Source organism: Varanus komodoensis, unplaced genomic scaffold, assembly GCF_004798865.1.
Source record: "Varanus komodoensis strain SLA01 unplaced genomic scaffold, ASM479886v1 scaffold4, whole genome shotgun sequence".
Classification (NCBI taxonomy): Eukaryota; Metazoa; Chordata; class Lepidosauria; order Squamata; family Varanidae; genus Varanus; species Varanus komodoensis.
Genome location: NW_025335941.1, coordinates 46,099,381 through 46,124,155, shown reverse-complemented (window position 1 = coordinate 46,124,155; position 24,775 = coordinate 46,099,381). Strand labels below are relative to the sequence as shown.

Here is a 24,775-nt window from a genome sequence, read left to right as displayed (position 1 = left end):
TTTTTCTAGATGGGCCACACCAGGGATGGGAAGGAAAGGTGGTCGGGGACAGACCCTGCCTCCTCATCCTTGGCATTCCTTTTTTCTTCCTTTCAGGATGCAGGATTTGGGTGTTTGAACTCCAAAGAATCCTACAGTATTTACCCCCACAAGGACCTCAGGTCATCATAGGATGGTACCCTTTGATAATTTCATTTTACTTCCAACGTCTTTTTTTCCTGTATTTTAATAATGGTGTGCAGTTATAAAGATTAAATTAAGAGCTCTTCTGGGAGTGATTCAATCCCATTTCACTGCGCTGCCGTATGTCACAGGATCACTGCACTCACTTTTAGAAGGAACAAATTAGGAATGTGTGAGGAAGCAGCAGCATGGTAGAGGGAAAGACATTTCCGCACAAGCAGCACAAGACAAGATTTTTGTCTCGTCTGGATTAAGAGATGCCTGCTCACCTAATGCTCAACACAGTCTTAACCTGGGGTCCCCAACCTTTTGCGATTGGTGCACCCATATGAAATTTTGCAAGAATGCCATGGACACTCTTTCACAATGACTGCCATGAGGATGGCGTGTGCCCCATTCATAGCATGGCTGCCATAGTAGGCATGGCCAATCACAATGCACCCATTTCCCAGAAGGCAAACTGGTGAGACTAAAAGAGAAATAATTTACCCCTAAACCCTTGTACAAGGCAGAGTTAGGGACTAAGCTCTAGAATACAAACCCATACTTTTAAACACAACAATGGCACTGGAAGGCAGAATTTAGAAATAGAATTAAAATCAGGAAGGGCATAGTTTCCCAAAGTGTCCAGATACAGCACATTGGAAACCTCAGACTTCTCCAACCCAGTACCCTCTAGATATTTTGAAATCTCATCAGTTCTAGCCAGCAGGACCAACAGTCAGGGATCCTAGGAGCTGTAGTTCAAGAGTTTCTTAAAGGCACAAGATTGGGGAAGGGAGTTAAATATAAAAGTGGGCATCAGGGAATGCGCATTAGTGATCAAATGAATTTCAACACAGCAAAGAAGCATGCCTCTTGGTTCCTCCCATTCAAGGGAATTAAGAACATCTCGATTCTTTTCCTGCAACTCTGCTTTCCTGAAAGGATGGCTTGTGCATAACTTGTCCATGGGGAGTCATAATGTACCTATAGAAAATCATAAATGTGCTGTTTAAAAAAAACATAGATGTCTACTTATTTGTATGCCTTTCCTTGGAAAGGACTGGGAAAACAGTCAGGATTGAAGGGAAGATGAATGGAGCCACAAACAGGGCAACTGTAGAGGAAAACCCTTTTTGGTCTGGAAGGGAACTGAGACTGGCAGAAGGTCTCATTCCAGCAGGACAATGGTCCTCCACATGCAGCCAAAGTAACACTGGAGTGGTTTAAAAACAGTAACTCAATGACTTGGAATGAATGGCCCAGTAAAAGCCCGAACATGAATGCAACTGAGATTCTCTGGCAAGACCTGAAATCGCTGTTCACCAGTAGTCCCCATCTGGCCTGACAGAGCTGAGGCAGTTTGGTGTAGAACAAGCAAACGTTGCAGGATCCAGACTTGGAAAGCTGACTAACCCAGGACTCCCAGCTGTAATTGTTGCCAAAGGTGTTTCTACCAAACATTGGCTCAGGGGGTTGAATGCTTATGCAGCCAACAAGTGCCAGTTTGTTTTTGTTTTGTGCCATAATACAAAGATTTTGCACTTCCACAGGGTTACGTACCTTGTGTATGTAAGTGCTAACAATGCCAATTAAATCAATTTCTTTTTGAGGTTGCAGCACAACAAATGTGAAAAACTTGGGAGGGGGGATATTTCTGTATGTACCCATGCACAATTCCTTCTATTAGTGAACCAAGGAACAAGTATCGATAGAAATTCAGCTAATACAGGTTTTAGCATGTTTAGAGAAATGTCAAGCTTTGAAGAGGTAGAGAACATCTTAAATAAAAATCCTAAGAAAGCAATAAAAGCAAACCAAAAGTTCAATGAATGATTGTGCTCAGAAACCCTAGACTGTTGACTGTCTATTGGGGGGACAGGGCAGGGGGAGAACACTGCAGTTGAGCGAAGTCCGAGGGTTGTGTTGGAGCTCTCTGCAATGTATTGTATTCTAAGAAGGGCACAGCTGGCTAGAAATATGCTGGCACCTCCAGCCTGGAGGAGAGAACACGCTGCAACATTTCATTAGATTTGTCTGCCAACTGTAGTTAACATTCCATCAATATGACAAAGTGACAATCCATGAAAACACACACAAAAACAAATCTGTTATTATGTAAGGTGATAGAGGCACATAGGTAATAAAATATCTTAGGGTGCAAACTCATGCATGTTCAGCCAGAAAAAAAAGCCCTACAACCCACACTTCTAGCATTTCCTATGGCAGGGGAATGCTGGAAATTTTAGGCCTCTGTGTAAATATGCATAGGATTGCACTCTTAATTGTGTGTGTGTATGTGTTAGCATTACTACCAGTGGATCATGGTCTACCCATGCCTGGAATATTGGCTTGTCAACCAACAGCATAGGTGTCAAATGGCACAAGTTTGTGGGATACAATGATCTGGAAGAGTTTTGTGGTTTTGGGAGTCAGACTTGCTCTCCTAGTTATCTCATCCTATCCTGAGATAGTGCCAGTGTCCCAGCTAACACTAATAATGTATATCCTGCTTTTGTATTAAAAATACACAGAACAGGGAACACTCTAATAATAAAGCCCTATAAAATAATACAACTTTTTAAAATGTAGTAACAAAGAATATATAGAATACAAGAACTACTTAAGCAAAAACCTAACAGCAGCATATGAATATACAAATAATTACACTTCATTAGACCCAAAGCAAAATGGTGTCAGTAACTAGGTAGGTCCTTTTCATTCTGTAGTGGCATAGTTGGAGAGATCCAGGTTCAAATTCACTTTCTGCCATAAAGCCCACTTATGACCTTGGGCCAGTTATGTATCTGTCAAACTTATTTTATTTGTGAGGATAACACAGGGAGAGTAGACATACACAAGTATGAGCAACATAGAATCTGGATGAGATAAAACAGTAGTCAATAAGCCAATACCCATACTATTTACTATCGTATTTCATTGTTACCAGTATTAACATCTAAATTATTTCTCAAAACAATTTTGCCAAGCTGGTGTGCATTACAATTAAAGCACACAATCCTAGAATTTTTAAAACCTCACACAGAACATTTCAAAAACATACAGCAGCATTATATAGGTTATTATTTTTGACAGCCCATCACATTCATTCAAGTCGAATGTGGCATTATTACATTTCTAGCTCACCTTTTTGATACACGACAGTTATCACTGCACTCCATTATAGCTAATGTGAGCACTGAGCAAGTCAGAGCCAGCATGACCCAGCGGTTAGAGAGCTGGACCTGGGAGATCTGATTCTCCCGTGAAGCTTACTGGGTGACTTTGGCTCAGACTCTGTCAAGCAGCTGAACTACCTTAATCCATAATCTTCTTCTCCATTTCTATTCTCTAGGCTGAGAGGGAGAAGACCAAAATGGAGAGGAAACCTATGGAAGCCACCCTGCGTTCCTTGCAGAAGAAAAGGTGGGGCATCAATAGGGAAATAAATGAGACCTGCATAAATATAACAGTTGTTTCTTTCACTCCACGGGGAAAAAGACTGAAAGTCTTTTTTTTAAAGGAGACGTTCTCCTCCCGTCCTGAAAATGGCCCCAACACAGCCACTACGCCTCGCCTTCCGCAGACTCAGTAGAACTCCCAGCACTCAAGGGCGGAAGAACCGAGGATGGCGGCATCCGGAGGACGGTGGGCGGGCGAGGACAAACAAGCTAGAGCCACTAGCTACTCGAAACCCAAGGAAGGCGGGGCCATAGCGCTATCACGTGGTCTGCGCCCGCAGTATGGCTACAGAGGAAGTTGTCGCGGGGGGGAAAGCCGCGGCCAAGCCCCGGCGGCCGAGCCAGTACTTCATTTGCTCGTTCCCAGATTGCGACGCCACCTTCAACAAGGCCTGGAAGTTGGACGCGCACCTGTGCCGGCACACGGGAGAGGTGAACGGAGCGGCGAGGCGCGCCTGGCGGAGGGCGGGAGAGTGGCCATTGGGGTGCCGCTCGCGCGAGCGTGCCGTCGGAGCGACCAACCAGGCGTCGCGTGCGAGGCGAGGGGCGGAGACACCTCCTGGAGCATGGGCGGGGCCAACAGAGCGCGGCGACTCCCATTGGAGCGTGGGTCCGTTTCCAGCGGCTCGTCGTTGGCTGGAAACAAGCAGAATTGCGCAGGTTTTGTTTTCGAAACGGGTGTTTGTGCGAGCTGTGGGAACGCGCAGAGTGGGCGCCGTAAAGGAAACTCCAACGTAGGAATTCTCTACAGTGAGCAGCTGTCGGCTTCTCACTTTGCCAGGACTGACGGTTCTGCCATTTATTCTTGTAAGGCTCATGCGCCTCTCATAGCAGTAGGTTAGGCACACATTCCCCAGGTCAAGCCCTATCCGTTATTACGAGGGTGTGCAACATATGGGTTATGGGTCGCACGCAGCCTACCAGGATATTTGTGAAGGCAGCACCACTGGGCAGCTGCTGACCTTTCTGCATCTTTTTGCTGTGCAGATTAAACAGGGAGGGTACCAGTAGCAAAAGGCTGCTGTTGCTTTTGGTGCCAGCTTGCTCCAGTTCATCCTGAGTGCCAAGGGTATTCTTTAACAGCCGGATAAGTGGAGCTTACATGCAGTTAATAGACAATGCTAGCACTGGCCCTTCCCCGCTTCAGTGCTGCATTGATGCTGGACACTTGCACTACTATAATACTAGAAGCCAGCGTCATCCGATCAAGCTGGGTAATGGGCAAATCAGGACTGTTGTCTGTTTAGTCTGGCTGAAGTTTCCCAGGAAAGTCCAGAAGTGTATCTTCAAACAGGACACCATTTAACTATGGAATTTGCTGCCATGAGATGTAATAATGGCCAACAATTTGGGTGAGTTTAAAATGGGATTAGACAAAAGAGAGATGGATAAGGCTATCAGTGGCTATTCATCATGATGGCGATATTGGAAATGGTATTTTTTTTGCATGCCCATTACTGGGCATGTAAGCAGAAGGTTGCTGGTGCAATCAAGATCTACTTGCAGGCTTCTTGAGAACATGCTGGACTAGATGGTCTGCTTCCATAGGGTTCTTATGTCCAGCCAAGGTAACGCAATAAATACGACAACTCAGACCACAGATGCCAGGGAGTCAGTGACCCAATTCTTTCAAATGGCAGACGAGGGGATAATCTTCCATCTAGACTGTACCGTTTCCAATAGTTGAATGTGCTGGTTGTCATTGCACTTGTAGCACTTTGGTGTTTCCCAGAGACACCTGGCTAGCCAGTCTGGGTACACTGACTGGACCCAATAGAGTTGTGACTCTGAAGGTACTGAGGATGAGCTTCTCTGTGCAGGAGGGCTTTCAAGAAAGTAGTAGGACATGTAAGGAAATGACTAAATAAGTAATGATTTAATAAATCCACTGTCTTTTTTATCAGCGACCCTTTGTTTGTGAATATGAAGGCTGTGGTAAAGGTTTCACTAGAAGTTTCCATCTTAAGCGCCATTTTCTTACTCACACTGGGGAAAAGCAATATGTGTAAGTATATTGTTTGATGGGGCGAGGTAGGGAAGGTGGCTGGATTCTTCGAACAACATGATGTCTGATGCCTGATGAAACTGCATTCTATCATTTACAGGTTGTTGTTTGTTTTGCTGGCAAAAGGACAGGACTGATTGATGCAACCACATACACAAGTGCAGTGAAGCTGACAATTGTATATTTATGTAATGGGTCACACCATTTGCTTACTTAGTTGATTAAATGAAAGCCATCTACATTGGCTAAATGAGTACATTATAGAAAGTAGCTCATGGATGACCATGCTGGCTGGGAATTATAGGAATTTTGTCTAACAGCAAAGGGTACCAGGTGAGGGAAAGTTAATGGAAACCCTGAATACCATGCACTCTTTTAAAAGAAGTATTCTTTTACTTAGTCCCTCTCAGAAGAGTTCTCCTGAGAACTCAGGAGTTGCCTCTTGCAACTTAAAAGTGCAGCAACTAAGAACACAGAAAGCTTATCTTCAAAATTGTTACCTTTGCAAATGTTTGTATCTTTAATGGATTCCTCTAAAGTTGTATGATTATTTGAATAGGAATTTTGTAGTCACAGCATGGGTCTCTTGCACCTGCTCGTGGTCTTTCATCCTTGGTGAAATACATTTGTGTATTTGTAGGTGCACAGCAGATGGCTGCAATAAAAAATTCACAACTAAATCAAACTTGAACAAGCATGTTGGACGCATGCATCAACAGAGAAGATACGTAGTAAGTGGCTCTTTCTAGGCTATCTTACACTGAGCGTTAGGAAATTGTTCCTTGATCATGCGATCATATGGCCTCTGGCCTAGATGCATGTAAGCCTCCAACACTGAGATTTATGTGAATTCAAAGCAAGGTATGAGGCGTAATTGTGGCAGTCTTCACTGCCCCGCAGCTTGCATGCTGCATATCACTTGGACAGCCATTTTCAGCTGTCTAGTGAAACCTCTGCAGAAGAGGGAGGAGGAGAAGGCTGGGTCAGGTTTGATGTAATCCATTGACTCCACTCTCATCCCCGCCCACTCAGGTCACAGCCCTTTAGCTGTCTCTGATGCTGATTTGTGACCTCAGAGGCATTCAGCACAGTTATTTCCTCACCAGCTGTGAGGGCAACTGGATGGGGGTTCTCATTTAGTGTTCTACCTCTGAAGTTGGAAGACCTCAGAGTTGGGACTCTGAAAATCCTCCAGGCAAAGTCGGGAGGCCATAGGACTCTCCTCTTTATCAAATGTTCTGACAGTGTTGGTGTGTATTCTGCATGTCTAGGCTCTGATTCAGTATTGCAGACCAGTAAGCACATGGGGCATTCCCCATTGCCTGCCATGGTAGTGAAAGAAGCACAAAGTGCTTGGAGAGTTTGTCATACTAGCATTGATAGCCCAATCTGTACAGAGAACTCTGATCAAAGCCTGGCTGTATGCTGTGACATGAGTTGCCATCATTGGCTCAAGTGATGAACATAAAGGCCAGGAGTCTTTGTTTTTCCCCCAGCTTTGCCATGGATTCACCTGGTAACTCTTGGGCAAATCATAAAATGTGGTGTAGGCTAATGTTTGACATTACCTTGGTCTGTCTCTAACAGTAACTAATTTGATTTTCCAAACAGTGTGACTTTGAAAAATGTGGAAAATCTTTTAAAAAGCACCAGCAGTTAAAAATTCATCAGTCCCAACATACCGGTGAACCACGCTTCAAGTAGGTGAACCATCTAGTAACTCAGACTATTTACTTAGTAGTAATTATTTACTAACTCAGCAGTAACTCTAGTAAGACGTTGTTGTGCATGAGAAATAACTTCTTATATGAAGTAAAACCAGGTTTTCAGGGTGACTGTAGGGATGAATTAAAAATGATTATCTTGAAGAAAATAAATAGAAATGTGATTGAAGACCTGCAGTTACATCTGCCACAGATAAGCTTCACATAAAATGTGGCAGGAAATACTGGGAATTGCTCACATCTTGTTCTAGGGCCCGATTAGTAGTACCCTTTTAATTTCTTAGTAGGAAAACTAGTACCTTTGTAAGAGCGATATTTGGATAAATGTCTCCATGACACTCAGCTCAATCACTCTTTCACCCCTTCCTCTTCTGAAGCAAACCTACTTCATTGCTGCTTTGCAAATAATTCTCAGAAGTCTCAACCGTTAAGGTTAGCTTTGGGTTTACTTTTTCACAACATCCTGATTGTGTTTGGTCTTTTCTTTTTCTTTTCTTTCTGATGTAAAAATTGATTAAAACTCCTATCTTGACTATAGCCAAGAACATGTAATTCACACTTGCTCAGATTCATTATTACCAGCATCATTCTTGCTCTTTTTCTCCATCTTCTTTTCCCTTCTTTGTGGTCTGTTCCAGATAGCCTATAACTCTTCAGGAATGGAGACCTACCCCTTTTGCTTTTGCAAGTTGGTTAAATACTATTTATACTGGCACTGATTAAACTGAATAAAGTTCTTTTATTTTAATTTTACCAATTACTACTCAAGGCACTGATGCTGTGTGCTGAGAGACATTATGGAAGGCGTACCATAAAAATGTTGCATAAAAACAAAGGCAAGATTAAACCTCCTGGGAGAAAACCCTCCTCTTTGCAGAGTTGTTAAAGTGTCACTACAGCACCAGACCAATGGGGCAGGTGATGGTTGGAAGCAAGCAGAGAATTCAGTTAAAGGAGTTAATGAAGCTGCTTCACACTTCATCAGTTGTGATTTTTATTTCAGTGTTGAATGAGTGTGTTGTATTTTGTCATGTAGATGTAGTCATGAAGGATGTGGAAAGCATTTTTCTAGCCCAAGCCGTCTAAAGCGTCATGAGAAGATTCATGAAGGTAATTACTTCTCTTGCTGCAGCCATGCCAAAATAATTAAAAAGTGGATGGGTGGCAGGTGCACAGAGTAGGACAAAAAGTATGTGCCAAATGGTAGAAAGAAAGACTCAAAATACAGTTGTTTTAATTTGAAGTGCAAAGTGGAGCATTATAAATCATTCTAGATTTTAATTATGAGTTTAGATGGAAGGGTCAAACAAGATTTGTGGGGCTTAAATCTGATCAAGCCCAACCACATGGCAGGCAGTGTGTGAAAATTCAGCAGTTGAAGAACTGTAGAAGCAGAGGTGTGTGCTAGTCTTTTCAAGCCTACATTACATGATTTAAGATCTTGGTTTTCCCTTTTTTAACATTATAAATTACAGTGTTCCTTTTAAAGAAAGCTTGTCAGGAAGAGGCAAACAGTCAAGGATCATGTAGAATAAGTTAATCATGTAGAATAAGTTCAAATCTCCATGGCCTGATAAACTCCATCTTAGAGTCATAAAGGAGCTAGCAGAACTCTCAGAACCACTTCTGTTATCTCTGAGAAATCATGGAGGACAGGGGAAGTTCCAGATGACTGGAGAAAGGTTAATGTTGACCCTGTCTTAAAGAAAGGCAAAAAAGCAGAACCTGGGAAATATACACCAGTCAGTCTGACAACAATCCCTGGGAAAATTATGGAGCAGAAAGCAGTCCATCTGCAAACACCTTAAAGCAATGCAGGGATTACTAGAAGCCAACATGGGTTTCTCAAGAACAAATCCAGCCAGACTAACTTGATTTCATTTTTTAATTGGATAACTTCCCTGATGGACTGTGGGAATGCTGTGGACATAATCTGTCTTGACTTCAGCAAAGCTTTGGACAAAGTGTCCCATGATATCCTGATTAGCAAGCTAACAAAAAGTGGGCTAGATTGGAACAATGATCAAGTGAATTCACAGTTGGCTACAGAACTGGACTGGAAGAGTGCTCATCAATGGCACCTTCTCAAACTGGGGAGAGGTAATGAGTGGGGTACCACAGGGCTCATTATTCTTCAACATTTTAACAAATGATTTGGATGAGGAAGTACAGGGAATGCTTATTGAATTTGCAGATGACACAAAACTGGGTGGGATAGCTAATACCCTGGAAGACAGAAACAAAATTTGAAGTGATCTCGATAGGTTGGAGCGCTGGGCTGAAAACAACAGAATGAAATTTATCAGGGACAAATGCCAAGTTCTGCACCTAGGAAAAAGAAACCAAATGCATAATTACAAGATGGGGAATATTTGGCATTTGACAATACAGCAAGTGGATCCTGAAATTGTTTTAGATCACACACTGTTTTAGGCTGCATTAATAGAAGTATCACTTCTAAATCCTGTGAAGTACTAGTTCCCCTTTATTCAGCACTGGTTAAGCCTCATCTGGAGTACTGTGCCTGGTTCTGGGCATCTCAGTTTAAGAAAGATGCAGACAAGCTGGAAAGGGTCCAGAGGAGGGCAACAAGGATGATCCAGGGACTGGAAACAAAATCCTGTGAGGAGATATTGAATGAACTGGGCATGTTTAACTTCAAGAAGAGAAAACCTAGAGGAAATACGATAGCATTCTTCAAATACTTGAAAGGTGAGTGCAGGACATGGAATAATGGGCTGAAGTTACAGGAAGCCAGTTTCTAGCTTAAGCATCAGAAAAAACTCCCTCACTATTAGAGCAGGATGACAATGGAACCAATTACTTGGGAGGTCATGGGATCTCCTGCACTAGAGGTATTCAAGAGGCAGCTGGTCAGCCATCTGAGAGGGATGGTTTGACTTGGAGTCCTGCACTGAGCAGGGGGTTGGACCTGATGGCCTTCTCGGCCCTTCCGAGTTTACTGTACTATGATTTGCCCTACTATATTGGAAACCTGAAAATGGCGCAGTGGATTCACTCTTTCTAGATAGCAGGAACTAGGCAGCAAGTGGCAGGAGCTGCCACACGGAAGGGGACCATATGGTTGAATTTGCTTAAGGCTGTTAAGCTTCATGTTGGTTTTATAATAGGCTATGCATGCAGAAAGGATGACTGTTCATTTGTCGGAAAAACCTGGTCAGAGCTTCTGAAACATAGGAAGCAGAGTCACGCAGGTAAGTAACATGCATTACTCAAAGCATTTGTAAAGCAATCCAGATATTTAAAAACCGTAGGTTGCTTTCACATGGCATGTTTTGGCTATTGGGCAGTATAAAAATACAGTAAACAATAAGGTTAATAACGTCAGGCACATCTCTTCCAATCGTTTGCTTGCTTCATGGTAAATGAGTAATAAATGAATAAAGCCTAGTAACAGTCAGTTCTACACCATGCTTGTGTTCTGAATGTTTCACACAGGTATGGATTTGTTACATGTACACTGAGCTGATGTAGCTCTTCGTAGTGTGGAAGGCTATGCTAAATCTAAGTATTGTCATTGTTGCAGTTGCGGTGTGGAGGTCTGAGATGCTGAGAAAGCACTTTGCTTGAGGCCACTCAGGGAGCTCCTAGCAGAGGTGACCTTGGAACCAGGCAGTGTTTGATTCACACCTCATGCTTTTTTTTTTTTTTTTTTAAGAACAGATTAGCTGTTGCATTTTGGGTGCAAGGAATAGATGTTTAAATACTCTTCATAGAGGACAAGGTTATCAATGGCTGCTAGTCATGATAGCATAGAATATCTCCCTTCAGCTTCATTGGATGACCCCGAGTTCTAGTATTGTGAAAAGTGGGAGAAAAACTTCTTTGCAATGGACAAAAGTAGGAAATAGAAACCTTTTTAAGAACACTAGAGGACATTTTGGTGCCAGAGGCAAAGCATAAAATGGCGCACCTCCCATTCCATGTGCAAAAGCAGTTGAATGTAACCTCAGTACTGGCAGTGGGGCAGCATTTGCTACGATACGTGAAGACAGCAGGCTAACTTTAATGGTGTGGGGCAGACTGTGTGTGAGACATAGAAATCTTTTCTTCCAAAACCAGGCTACCGTTCCCTGCTTCCTGGTATGTGTTAGCCGAGTCAGCTGCTTCCTTCTACCTAATGGTGGGTCCATCCATGGAAGACTGTGCAGTCTTGATGGATGTGCAGTGGCAACAATACTCCAGTGCTTAGCATACAAATAGTTCTTTGCCTTGGGATGAATTAGGACTGCTGCTAAATTCTGCCAAGATGCTCTGTTGTCACCAGACCTGTGCCAGTGTTTTTTTTTTCTTCCCACATCTCTAGAACCGCTCATCTGTAACGTGTGTTCCAAAAAATTTAGCTGCAAAGGGTACCTCAAATCCCACCTGAAAATTCATGCTCCCAACAGAGAGATACTTAAATGCCCAAGGGAGGGCTGTGAAAGAACATACACAACAGTATTCAATCTTCAGAGCCACATTATCTCATTTCACGAGGCAAAAAGACCATTCATGTGTGAGCACCCTGGCTGTGGAAGAGTCTTTGCAATCAAGGTAGGTGGTTCTTCAGCTACCTTTGAATGTACATTTTTCTTCCCATTTTTGAGCCCTATATAATCTAACTCCTGTTCTTCACAGCAGAGTCTTGTAAGGCATGCTGCTGTGCATGATCCTAAGAGGAGAAAGCTGATCTCTGAAGTAAGTCAAATTCTTGAACGCTCCTGTTTTAGTAACACTGTGAAGTTGCAGTCAGTTAGCAGCATTTGAATGTGACTTGTAGGACTTTTGAGTGGGATTTGGACGCAGGCATGAAGAGACTGGGAGAACCTGTGAAGATCCACAGAGCTTGGTGGTAGTTTGGTTTAAGCCATTTTAATCAGTATCTGGAATCAGCAAAACAATTAATATGATTTAGATTATTGATCCAAGTTTTCTGCTTGGACTTTTTCATGCACTTCCTAAACAGTGGTGCAGACTGACCACCAAACAATGTTAATCTTCATTTGCATAAATTATATGTGGTTTCATTCTTGCAACCAGGACTTTCATCTATTTGTCACAACATAAACCTTTTGCCTGTTTTCTTTTTGAAACCTATAGCAGGACTGTCCTTGGAAGTATTCTCATGTCGGGTCTTTCTTGTGTCTAGCAGTCATGATGGTTTGTCAGGTTTTCATGGGAGGGAAAAGTGCATTCAGCAGAATGTGCTTACAGTCCCCCTGCCAAACCATCATGCTCTACACAAAAAGAACCACAACAGAATGCGTGTAGGGGCACACTTACGTGCTCATTCCTGTGTGTGTCTGTGTGTAAGCTGCAAAGGGCTCTGACAAGAAATCCACCGATGTGAAAATGCATCTAGCTTACTCCTGTTTTAGGCATTCCTTTTTTAGGCAGATCGTTGGTTAACAGAACTGGGGATCTATGTTAGAATGAAATATCCATCAGAGGGTGGAAATGGAGGTACAGTTAAGAAGGGGCAGCACTGTGTGTGTGTGTACATATATGACTACAGTGAGCACAGCTTCCAAGACAGAGTGATCTGTGAGATGCTTGGAGGCACCTTGAAGGTACAGGGTGCCTTTTTGGAGACTGGATGTGAAGTAGCATATCTATTTGCTTGTAGGAGTGCCTGGCAGTTTTCATGTATGCTCTATTTGTGTATTTGTAAACAAGCAAAAATAACATAAGCCACTGAAGGAAGCCAAAGCTGGCAGTGCCACCCCTATTTCCCATAAGCTAGTTCCCAAGAACAGTGCAGTTATAAGTATGTACAGCAATTTATATATACTGGCTCAGAATTCTTTTGATATAACAAGTCAGACTTTAAGCACAAAATCTGTGTCACGATACTTGTTTCCCAAGGTTAAAAAACCACGTCCTAAGAGGAGTCTGGCTTCTCGCCTCAGTGGATTCATTCCACCTAAAGCACCAGGAAGAAATGTCTTGCCAGTGGGTGAAACTCCTACCCTGCCTGCAATGGAAAGCACACTGCCAACAGTGGAAACACTAACCCTTGCCTAGTTGCACAGGACCCTGCGTCATGGTTTCATGTGCAAGAAGTTGAAAGTTTTCTCAGATGACCAATACTGGCAAGTTTATGGGAACAATACAGAAAACTGGAGTGGTGTCAGAGCAAATTTGAATTATTTTTCTATATTGTAATTTTTAAAAGTCACTGATTGAGAGCATCTGAGTCAAGAACATCCTTCTTGTCGTCCTGATGAACTTCTTTGTCCTTCTGCTTTTTTTTGTATACCTGGATTTCTTTGTCGGACATGTGTCTCAACGCACATTTACTTCTTCCTTCTTTAATAATGCAGGGCTGAGAAAGGTAGGTAGCTTTCCCAGGCATTGTATCCAAAATCTGATCAAACAGTGCAAACTGAAAAGGAGATAAATCATTATGAACGTATTATTTGAGTCTTTTTAGGTTTAACTGTAAAGATATGATCAATAAATCTACAAAGCCACAGAATACTGCTACAGTACCTTTTAAATCAATGTAACAGGTAGTGAGGGACAGGAAGATAAAGTTGTTTTAAGATCTAATTGTTGAGACAGGCATGTTTACCTTGCATATTAATACAGTGCCCTTCACAGCAAATTGGGTGGGGGCTTTCCAGCTACCTTGTTATTATGTACTCTTAATCTTCCTAGCAATCTGTCTTTCCACAGATGCCACTTCACTTTCAGGACGTTGGCTTTGGTTCAGAGATTTCCAGTTTCTGACCTATCATATCTCAAGTGTTTCTAGCTACCAAACTAGTATATGTTATCTCTGAAGTTAATGGGTTTACTACAAGGCATAATGTGGAATAGATTGTAGCCAAAATTTGAATCGGTGGGAAGGACAGCCTTCCTCAACCTGCTGCCATTCATGTGTGTTGGACTGCAGCTACTACAAGTCTCAGCCGACAGCCTCAGTGGGTTTGCAGTCCAAGACACCTGGGAGACAGCAAGCTGGGGAAGGTTTGTATAGAAGAATTAACATCAGAATATCTGGCATTAGACACTATTAAGAGTATTTTACTAATAGTCATGGGTAGGAAGAGCTATTTTCAGTCTCATGACAGTATCTGGAAAATTAAGATGACTCCAAATTGGTCCTTACAGTAGATCGAGTCAGACTAAACAGTAATTCATCATACTGGACCACTACAAAATATTGTTACTATATTACCATTTTTTCTGGTCCATCGGTTGTCTTCCTTTGCTGCAGTATAATTTTGACATGATGCCTTTTGTCAATCCATTGCTGAATTTGTTTTATCTTTGTAGACAAATCGTGCTGCGCAATCTCTGTAGAAAGAACCACCTGCTTCTGTTGAACAGGGCCTATTAAAATACAAATGAGTTTGTAAGGTTTGTTCTGTTCCAGATGAGCTCCATTCAGTTCTTAAATGTGTGCGCTTGGGAGTAGCACCATGAAGATCATGGGAAGAAAATATCTTACAGCTGTATCCAATTGCGTCATTGTGCTAGTGGGAGGGAACTGCTGGTAGAACAGGCTTACTCAACACCCACCCCCACGCCCCCTTAACTGGTTCTTGCAAGACCCTCCAGAGCAGATCTGAGGGCAGGGGAGTCCCCTTAGGTGAGCAGATGTCTGTCTGTACAAGTGCTGGATTCTACCCATAATTAGCTTATTTCTGAAAAGTTCTCCTCCATTTATGTCCTTGAAAGGACAAAAAATGTTGGAAAAAAGCTGCTCTCTCTCTACATGAAACAAGTTTAGTAGCAGAGTGTACCTGCTTGGTCTCAAGGCTTATCTTTCTGCAACTAAGAAACTGGTAAGAGCCATTATTTAATTCTTTCAGAGCATGGCCTACAGGTGGAGGGTATCTGGACCTCTATTCAAGGAAGGATAAGGAAGGCTGTTTTTTAGCTGATGATGGAATTGTGCTTTCTGTGACAGATTCAGGTTGGAGAGAGCATGCTGGGATCCAGGAGACGCAAGTCCTTTTATTGGCACTGCTGGCACTTGCATTGATTTGCCATCAAGGTTACCAATCACAAGCATACTTCATCACAGAGATTAAGGAAGATAATGCCACCTCTGTCCTTTCCTGAGAGCTGAGTTCTGTCTGCCCTGGTTCATGTGATCAGGGCAGCCCACCATGGCTTATTTAAACAACCCACAGACTCTCTGTGACTTGGAATATTCCAAGGTGTGTCCAGCACGTGCTGCAAGCCACCAAGACTTCTTATTAAAGGGGTTGCTGTGGCTTACCATGTTGTGTGAACTCAGCAGGCCTGAGTTGTTGGAGTGATTATCAAACCACTCACAACTTGGAAACAGCCCATGGATTGTTCAAATAAGCCATAGCAGGCTATCCCGATCTTACGAACCTGTCCAGCTTATCAGTGTAGTTACATTCCCCTACTTTGGCTGGAACAGGAAAATAATTCTTTTCGTTTCTGCCTTAACATACCTCTGAGCAACCACGGACAAGCCACAATGCTAACTAGTGGGAAAAGATTAAATTTACTGACATGGCTTGACATCATGTTCTGTGTCAAGAAAGAGGAAACAATCCTTGGTAACATCCAGCCTGTGTTACTTGTATGTTCATCACACAGCAGAACTTAGATCTAACGAAGTATCTGAGGCTTCAATCCTAGAACTCAGTGAGTAGGTAAGTATAACTTTGCACTCCACCTGTCCTTATGTGTTACTGTGTCAGCCTCCAAGTGGTGGATCAGGATACCCCAAACTCAGGCCATCTTAATAGCACCTCCCACCGTTTATTCTAATACAGTGGTAGGGTAGACGGAAAGAAATGATTATTTTCCTTACAAAGAGTAAAAACCAAACGCTCCTAGATCTGCTGTTTTTGTTTTTACATTACTGAGTGTTCAGAACATGGAAAAGGGAGACAGTTCTGTGGCATAAAGTACATTGGTGTGGCAAGGCTGGATTTAGACAGAAAACCCGCCTCAGCACAAAAGCTCTGCTGGATCAGACCAAGGTCCGTCTAGTCCAGCATTCTGTTCTGGACCAAGCAGCTGCCCATAGGAAACCCACAAGCAGCACACGAGTGCAATAGTACCTTTCTGCCCACGTTCCCTATCCTGCCTCTGATATTGGAGGTAGCAAATAGCCACCAGGTCTCACAGCCCTGATATAGCCTCCTGCATGAATCCGCTGGTCTGCTTTTAAAGCCCTCCAAACTGATGGCCATCAGCAGAATTTTGGAAGTGAATTTAACTATATGCTGTATGAAGACGTATTTCATTTTATCTTCTGTCCCCAATCTCCCACCAATCAGCTGCTTGGGATGATCCTGGGTTCAAGTATTATGAGGGAGAAAAATGTATTCTTACACACTTTAACCACAGTATGTGCAATTTTGTACACTATCTCTCCTTGCAACAAGGCATCAGCTATGGAACTATCCCAGTTTGGCGGAAGAGGCTATATTGTTTTCCACTATATAGTATGTACCAAATGAGTCAACACTTATGCATTTGCAAAGACTAGCTTGGTAAATATCCTTCTCTTTTGTACATGCATAAACACTACATATTCATCTTGTTTTAGAGATTCCTAATAGCTCCTCTTTGAAGCAGGGCCAGCAGTGAAGCAGTGATCTGAATGCCAACAGCTTTCACAAGCATGAATGAACAATGAGCACAAAGCTTTCAAGAAGTCTGAACACATTCTTATTTGTGTTTAATGAACACTGTTAAGCTGTAAGAGGCATTACTGTGTAGAGATACATGCAACTGCTCCTTTGGGAGAGGATAATCACCTCAAACATTTCAAGAGTACTAAGCTATTCAATATTTCTATCACAATGGTAAAAGGGGTAGCAATATTTTGGGTTAAGTAAAAGTGCTAACTGACCAGTCTATTATGGTGAATCAATAGAAAATTCAATTTCATTTTTTGAAGTGGGGTTACCGCTTATGGTTTATGCGGACATGTAACTACATTCACATTTCCTACATTTTTCGGCTTGCCTGGTTCACATGTAATGCCAACCCACGGTGTGTTCAAACCCAGAATTTATTTGGCAGTCAGTGGCATGTTTCTCTAATCCATAGGTTGTCTGTTTCACTCCTTGTCAGACCCCCTCCGAATGCCCTTCCTACAAAGTGCTGCTGGACTCTTACTGTAAAGGAGCAAGTGACAGTGGAGGCTTTCTTTTTGCGCCTCTGTCCATCCAAAAGGCAAATTAGTTGCATCTAGTGGTTGTATTAGCTGCATCTGAAAAATCAATTGCTGTGGGTAACAATGGAAAGCAAGGCAGGCTTGGAATTGCTTGACCCCTTGATTATTCCCTATGCCTCCCATATACCCATTTTCCAACATCATAGAAGGAGCCACTGTAAAAGTCTCCACAGTGGCTGGGAGCAACGAGAAGCAGGACTTCAGTGGTAGAAAAATTGTCCATGGTTGGACTTCAGAAAGTTTATTTCTAAGCAGTCCTATGGTCCCCAAGATGCTATCTAGGTACCACAGGATTGCTCTCCAAAGCATTTCATATATGAGTGCTAGAAATCCACTTCATTAACAATAAAAATAAATAACATTTTAAAAATAAATAACCCAGAAGATCATTTTATGCCTTCAGAGAATGCAAGCAGTTCTGCTAGCTTGATTCTCTTTGCATGGCCAAGAGCTGATAATCAAGTTGAATATGTAGTTATCTATGGGCATATAGTTACAGGCTTTTTAAAATATAACTAGAAATCTCTTCTGCCACTATCACCAGAAGACAGTGTCAGTTGACCATTTTATTCTACACTTACACACAGAAAGAAACTGAAGAAGTTACTTCAATTGGTGTGCAAAAGATGACCTTTCAGAATTACAGACTCTTTAACAAGCACTATACATACCCCCTCTGGGATCAGCTTTCTGTTTTTCTCTAAGTTTCATGCGTTCTTCATGAATCTGCTGCCCAGTCATTAGTCTATACACAGGAGGGTCTGCCTTCTGGTTCATTAGAACAAGCTTCATCCCCCTCTCTTCCAAGATTTGAATCACATCAGATCTGTGCATTGTCCCCTGATTGTTGCCATTCTCATCAATCAGATGTATAATCTGATGTGGAATTTTCCTCCCCACATTTTCAAAGGGTTTTTTTGCATTGTGATTTATTTTCATTCCTGTTAGTTTGGCACCTTCATCTGTAGCAAAAGCTTGTGTGGGGACAAGGAGAGGTTCTTTTTTAGCATGCTGTCTTGTTAACCCCATCTGAGACAGTGATGTCCTTTGCAGTGGTGGCACCAAGTAACTGGCAAAACATCTGGTGAAGTAGTTTGTGTCCTTCCTTCCAGCCTGCTCCAGTAGTTTCTTCAGGCACAAATTAGCCATTCTGGGAATACTAGAAAAATTGGTGAAAAAATGACATTGCAAGAATAAACACAAGCAGGAAGATTCTCAATGGAAACCATCGTGGTTGCTTACAACCATGTACCCTTTCCTACACATTTATACAAATATATTTTAATATGTGCAAGATCATCTTCAATTTTTTCTTTTATAAAATAGAGAAAGATATAAATTAAAAGTGATACATGTAAATAATCAGCACACAGGGAACCTTGAGCAAGAAATACACGTCAAACTTCCACATATTAAAAAGCAATCTGCAATTACAGGTCATGCAGTGCCAAAGGTCATATTAGTTGTGTGAATGTCATATTTGCTTCATATTCTTTGTGTAAATATGCCAATGCAATTTGCCAGTAAGATACAATGTATATGCATTGCACATGTGTACATACACACAAACAAACATATAATGCTTGCATCCCTTATGAAAATAGCAGAACATAATGAAACAGGAAGGACTATAAATGCAACTAGTGCTGGGATTATATATGCACTCATCCATTCTGCATTCTTGTGTGTGATGCAGCATTCCCAGCAAAATGTCTACCCATTTTTCAACCATTTATGAAACTTAGTATTTCTGAACTCCATGCATATCTGTAGTTCACCAGATGTACTTCTCTGGGGTGAGGAGGAAAAGCATAATAAAGATATAAATAAAAGAAAAAATTATCCTCTCAAAGCACTAAAACAAAGGCCATCCAATGAAAATAGCTGTAAAAAGGATAAACCCAGAGAAGGATTGCAGGCAACACATAATTAAGTTACAAAATTGTTTGGAAGGTCATGGTAGCTTTTTTGACAGAAATATTCTACAACTCCTGGCAAATGCAGGACTTCTTTCTGTGCAAACGCTGCACCTATATGGATTGATTCAGATATTTACAGGCCACCTTTCTGGAACACCCAAGGTAGCAAACCAAGTACAAGTTTAAAAATAAAATATAATTAAAATTCAATATAAAATTCATTCAATATAATTCTATCAATATTTTCAAAAAGTTCAGAGCAGATCAACAAAATAAGCATGACAAATAAAATGCCCTGATTATAAGTAATTTGAGAGATTTGTACAGCCTTGTCAAATATTGCAGCTATGAAGGCCAATCACACACAGATCCTTGGTCAATCAGTAGCTATTACCTAGAGCTAAGAATGGAACTTTGCTCAAAGTATTCCCTGCCTGTGGAATTCTGAGGGTATTGTTATTTATTTCATTTCTATGCTACCTTCTATGGAAGCTCTGCAGAAGCAATAGGTGATGGGTATCTCTCCATGAGCTCCTGAACGTCATACGTGCTGTTCTTAAAAATTGTGCTGAACCTTTGGTCTGATCCAAGGAAGCATTTCTACTGTTTGTAGGTCCTTCGTTTTAAAGCAGTCTTTGACAATGTAATGCCCTCCACATACATTGGACGTGAGCTACCATCAGTTCTAGCCCACAGGTGAGTTTGTCAGAAATGCTAGGAACTACGGTTCTCCTAGCATATGTATATCTGTGGGGACAGCTGTTCTAAAGCAGTGACTATGCAGATGTTAAGCTTCCCAATTCCATTCATCCTAGCAGCTAACATAACTAATGAAGGGGTGCCCAACCTTGTCCTAAAGGACAAACACTACTACCGTGTTTCTCCGAAAATAAGACTGGGTCTTATATTAATTTTTGCTCCAAAAGACTCACTATTTTTTCATGTACAACAATCCACATTTATTCATGTGCAAAAATCTACATTTATTCAAATATAATCATGTCATCTTCTTCTGGAACATTGTTGTAACTCTCCAAACCCTAAATTGTGTTACAATGGATGTACTAAATAGGTCCGTCTGGCTGATGATCTTAAGTGGGGCTTATTTTTGAGGTAGGGCTTATATTACGAGCATCCTGGAAAAATCATGCTAGGACTTATTTTCCAGTTAGGCCTTACTTTTGGGGAAGCAGGGTAGCTGGTGAAAATGGCATCAAGAGGAAAATGCATTCAAAGGAGTGTAACAGATTATTGCAATGAATGATGTCAGATCACTGCTTCCTTGAAAGCAATTCAACTTGAAACTGCAAAAGTTATAGTGGCAGTAGCTCTGCATGCAACAAGTGTCTACATTCATCAGCTAGGAAAGGAACAGCAGGGAGCAGATTATTTTACCCTGGAGAGTGGGATAAAAATATTGCACATTGTAAATAATCCAGACTTTCAAATAAATCCACAAAAGATAACACTTTCACCTACAGATATGTTTTGGCAACTATTTTTTAAATCCCACAAGTTGTCTAGTTGCAGAGATATGGTCTCTATACATGACCAGTAATGACAGCTATTTACAAGCCTGAGCTAAAGATAACACACAAACAGGACACAGAGGCTCTTACCACTAAGAATTAAGAGGCACCTATTCCATCTATTTTTCCTTAGTGCAATTTTTATCCAAGAAAAAAGCAGCAGTGGGGGGGAATTACAAGCAGAAGATGTCTGCATCTGGATCCTGTGCAAAATTCCATGAATGGCACAGTTCAAATACATCCTAACACCCTTGTCTGAAAACACCCACAATCTATGTTTGTTTCACTACAGTGGGGCGGAGCCTTGCAGACTCCAGTTCTTCCCAATCTTTATTCACAAGAGCAACAGAATGTGTCAGGTGTTGACCCAAGGTGGTAGCATTCTGTAGGTAGGAATTAACACAGAACCTGCATGCCAATCCTTATACAGAGTCTGTGGCATAGCAGTCAGTGTTGGCCTGGGACTTGAGTGATCTGGGTTCAAGTCCCATTCACCCATGAAGATCTTCAGGTGACTGGGCCAGTCACAGACTCTCTGCTTACTTTACAGGGTTGCTGTATAGATAAAATGGAGGAGGACAATCAAATACATAACACCTGCAAATAGATGCATCTCACTTGATGTGGCCTGGCATTTTTGCGCTTTTAAAAACTAAATGCCTTGTCTCAGTAAACCGATCAGTAGCATCACATTCCATAGAGGTTCTGCATTTCTTACACACAGATCACTTCCTTTTCGGTTCTTTTTTTGAAAGACGTACTAGAGCTTGGAGCACTCCGCCCTTGGATTGAGACATTTCAATCCAAGCGCGGGCTATCACTGAAACAAAGGCTCGGCCTACGCCCTGCCTCCACGCCAGCTTCGCCCCTTCAGACTGCGGCCCGTCAAGGGGGGGCTGCGCGGCGGGAAGCATAGACGTCTCTGCAAAACATTTCCTCAGCTTACCAGCCCGAGCAGCCCCGCGACAGACGAAGGAAGACGACGCTCGGCCTGAGAGGAAGAGGAGGTGCTCGCAGAGGAAACGGGGCGGGGATAGGGCCATGTAAACTACCCCGAGCTGGCTGAGTACGTGAGGAAGCGAAGGCGGGGAGCCTTAAAGGAAGCGCTTCGAGGGGCTGTCCCGCGTCCCGCGAACCTGCCTCTCTGCGTGCGCGGCACGGGGGTGCGGGAGCTGCAGCGCGCTCTCAGCTTGCCAGCGCGCTGCTCCCCGCGACCCGGGCGTGTGAATTGAAAAGCGCGTTCTTAATCCGCTGGTAATGGCAAGCGAACTTCGACGGTACAAATACAAGGCTTCAAATGTTTGTCTAGCAGCTCTTGCTTTTCATTTTGGGTCTAGAGTAGGCAACGACACTCATCTTAATTACCTCCCCACCACGCCTTCTCCGAGGTAGCATTAAGAACAAAACGAAGGTATAGGTTCTAGCACCTTTAAGGGACAATCCTATGCTTGTTTAGACGGGGGGGAAAATACTGCAATTCGCAGCATTTCTCAGCTAGCTGGAACTTTTATAGGACTTTTTTCTGTCTACACGTGCATAGGATTGTGCTCTTAAAGACATGTTTTGATCCTGTATTTCCTTGGGTAGGGGTTGCTTCTAAATGTGACTTCATGCCAGAAGGGAGTTCATATGTCATTTCTTCCCTTTGGAACTCTTCTTGTCCTATCACTTGTTCTGCATTGCTTAACTCCAGAACCAGGAAAGATTTGCCCTCTGCATGTTGCCTTTCCTTTGTTAGCTCTAGGAGCTCTCCAGAAAGCACCCAGGACTTTGCTTTATGTCAAGTTTGACACATGGTGGAAAAGATTGCACAACCATGTTGCTTAATATGTTGAAAGAAAACTCTTTCTTGCCCTTTCAGAAAAATCTGGAAAACCAGTGGAGCAGAGTGCCCTTCCATGCAGAAAATCTGTCCACCTGCACTTTGCGCCATCTCTTCTAAGCTTTGCAAAAGCTCATCCTCTCTGCATCCCACAGCAAGAAGGATCAGGTCCACAATCGGAGGCAATGATCTTTTGCCTCTGCCTGCTGGTGTATCCCTCACTCTGGGCAGGGCAGGATGGAGTCCAGGGATCCGGAGGAGCCTGCTCACTTCATCCTCTCACCCTCCTGCATACAGTCTCTGTCTCTCAATCTGAGCAGCGTTGAGAGGGAAATGGGGCTCAGTTGTCCACATGTTGTACACGATAGAATGAGTGGCTGCTCTTTGCTTCCTCCTCTCCCCACACCCAGAGCGAGTGAGCAGGTCACCACCCTTGCCTTAATTTATTCTGTGTATTTTTAGGATGCTTACAAAGCAGCACAAACACAACATGACAACAGAAGCAAATACAAAAAGCCAGCATGACCGCAGTGTAATGCAGTGCCTGCTGCTCCCTCCCTCTGGATGGCTGTACTATGTCCCATCCTGCAGGGACAGGATTCACTAGCAGGTAGCACAAAGCCGAGGGGAGCACAAGGGAGCCATGGGAAGACATTGGCAGCCATCACTTGTCTGGTCAGTAACTCGGTGCTTTGCAAGCAATACCTCCCAGATTCAATCCCTGGCAACTGCAGCTATGGCTGGGAAAGAATCATGCCTGAACCTCGAGAGAGCTGCTGCTGGTCAGTGCTGACGATACTAAATTTTTCTGAGGTAGTCTGTGGCGGGAGCCTGTGTCCCTAATTCTTGCCCATGACAGACAAGGAGGCAGCAGCTGCTCCTCGCAAGCCAGGCATTCCTTCTCCCTGAACGGCAGGGAAGATTTGGTTCAATGGGCAGAGCAAGGCCAGGCAAGCCTCACAATCAGGGTGCCACCACTGAAAAGGCCCTCTGTAGTAACCACGTGCCTGCCTTCATTCGGCTGTGAGACCCAGAGAAAGGCCTTAGACAATGATCTTCATATCTGTGATACAGAGGGAAGTGTTTTTGTCTATGTGAGGCAAAATAAACAGTTTTATTTTTATACTGACAAAATATTTACCCATGCATGCAGGAAGTCCCAGTGAGTACAACAGTTCCACTACTTATATGTTTCAGGGTTTTTAAAGTCAACACACAAATGTCTACTACTTTAAAAGATCACAATAAGTGGGGGAAGATTTATGTGTCAACGCCCAACAAAATGAAGCTTCAAAAAAAATTCAGAGATGACTTTAATGAATGTTTTAAAAATGCTCAGAGGAAACACATGCCATCAAAATGCTGCCCAGAAGTTGAATTGAATGGTAATGCTAAAATCTGGTAGTAAATAGATAAAGTAAACAACAAACCTTGCCTGGTGTAAGCAGTGTATTAAATGTCTAGTTAAACATGTCCTGTGCATGGTGCTGGCCTTTCCGTTGTACATCTGAGACATTGTTCCATAGCATTTGCGAGTTGCTGGGTTCAGCTGCAAAGTTTCTGAAAGCTGCTTTGTTGGCAGCCTAGGACACATCCGTGACCTTATTAAAAGGGAAGTGAATGCTCTCCCTTTTTTTTGCAACAGTAAATCTACCAATTTTACAGTCAGTTGAACAGCAATAGATTAATTTGTTTAAAGTCTGCCTTCACAAAGCAAATGCAAACTTCGTTGCCTTGAATACCCTAAACTACAGTGTAGATTTTTTTTTCTCAGCTCCCCCAATTGGAAGGGTACACACTATTACAGCTTGTCCTAGAATGGTCCAGGCAGTTCACTGTCACCTGCTTCTCAGCACAGGTGCTGACCCCTTTCTCTATTCTGTACCTCCTGACTGACTAACAACGAGCTCCAGCCATTGTGTGCAACAGAGAATGCTTTCCAAGTGACTGGACCAGTTTTCTTCAGCAAG

The 24,775-nt window shown here is 42.6% G+C and overlaps 2 protein-coding genes across 6 annotated transcripts; one reads left to right on the top strand and one right to left on the bottom strand.

Annotated features, from left to right (window-relative positions):
- The first annotated feature begins 3,893 nt into the window (after nucleotides 1-3,893).
- GTF3A (general transcription factor IIIA) lies at nucleotides 3,894-13,394 on the top strand. Of its 2 annotated transcripts, none has more exons than XM_044442155.1 (9): nucleotides 3,894-4,058; nucleotides 5,531-5,631; nucleotides 6,272-6,362; nucleotides 7,243-7,331; nucleotides 8,392-8,465; nucleotides 10,487-10,570; nucleotides 11,683-11,912; nucleotides 12,000-12,056; nucleotides 13,224-13,394. In XM_044442155.1, the coding sequence occupies exons 1-9, from the start codon at nucleotides 3,909-3,911 to the stop codon at nucleotides 13,380-13,382; spliced, it is 1,035 nt and encodes a 344-aa protein (XP_044298090.1). In that variant the 5' UTR covers nucleotides 3,894-3,908; the 3' UTR covers nucleotides 13,383-13,394. The 2 variants fall into 2 exon arrangements, with proteins under 2 accessions (XP_044298090.1, XP_044298089.1); XM_044442154.1 differs by having other exon boundaries at nucleotides 11,997-12,056.
- Nucleotides 13,395-13,498: 104 nt separating this feature from the next.
- MTIF3 (mitochondrial translational initiation factor 3) lies at nucleotides 13,499-21,990 on the bottom strand. 4 transcript variants are annotated; one of them, XM_044442158.1, is made up of 4 exons: nucleotides 21,930-21,990; nucleotides 18,207-18,694; nucleotides 14,542-14,696; nucleotides 13,499-13,743 (listed from the first exon to the last, which is right to left on the bottom strand). In XM_044442158.1, the coding sequence occupies exons 2-4, from the start codon at nucleotides 18,682-18,684 to the stop codon at nucleotides 13,534-13,536; spliced, it is 843 nt and encodes a 280-aa protein (XP_044298093.1). In that variant the 5' UTR covers nucleotides 18,685-18,694; nucleotides 21,930-21,990; the 3' UTR covers nucleotides 13,499-13,533. The 4 variants fall into 4 exon arrangements, with proteins under 4 accessions (XP_044298093.1, XP_044298094.1, XP_044298092.1 ...); XM_044442159.1 differs by lacking the exon at nucleotides 21,930-21,990 and adding an exon at nucleotides 21,745-21,920; XM_044442157.1 differs by lacking the exon at nucleotides 21,930-21,990 and adding an exon at nucleotides 20,634-21,720.
- Nucleotides 21,991-24,775: the final 2,785 nt, after the last annotated feature.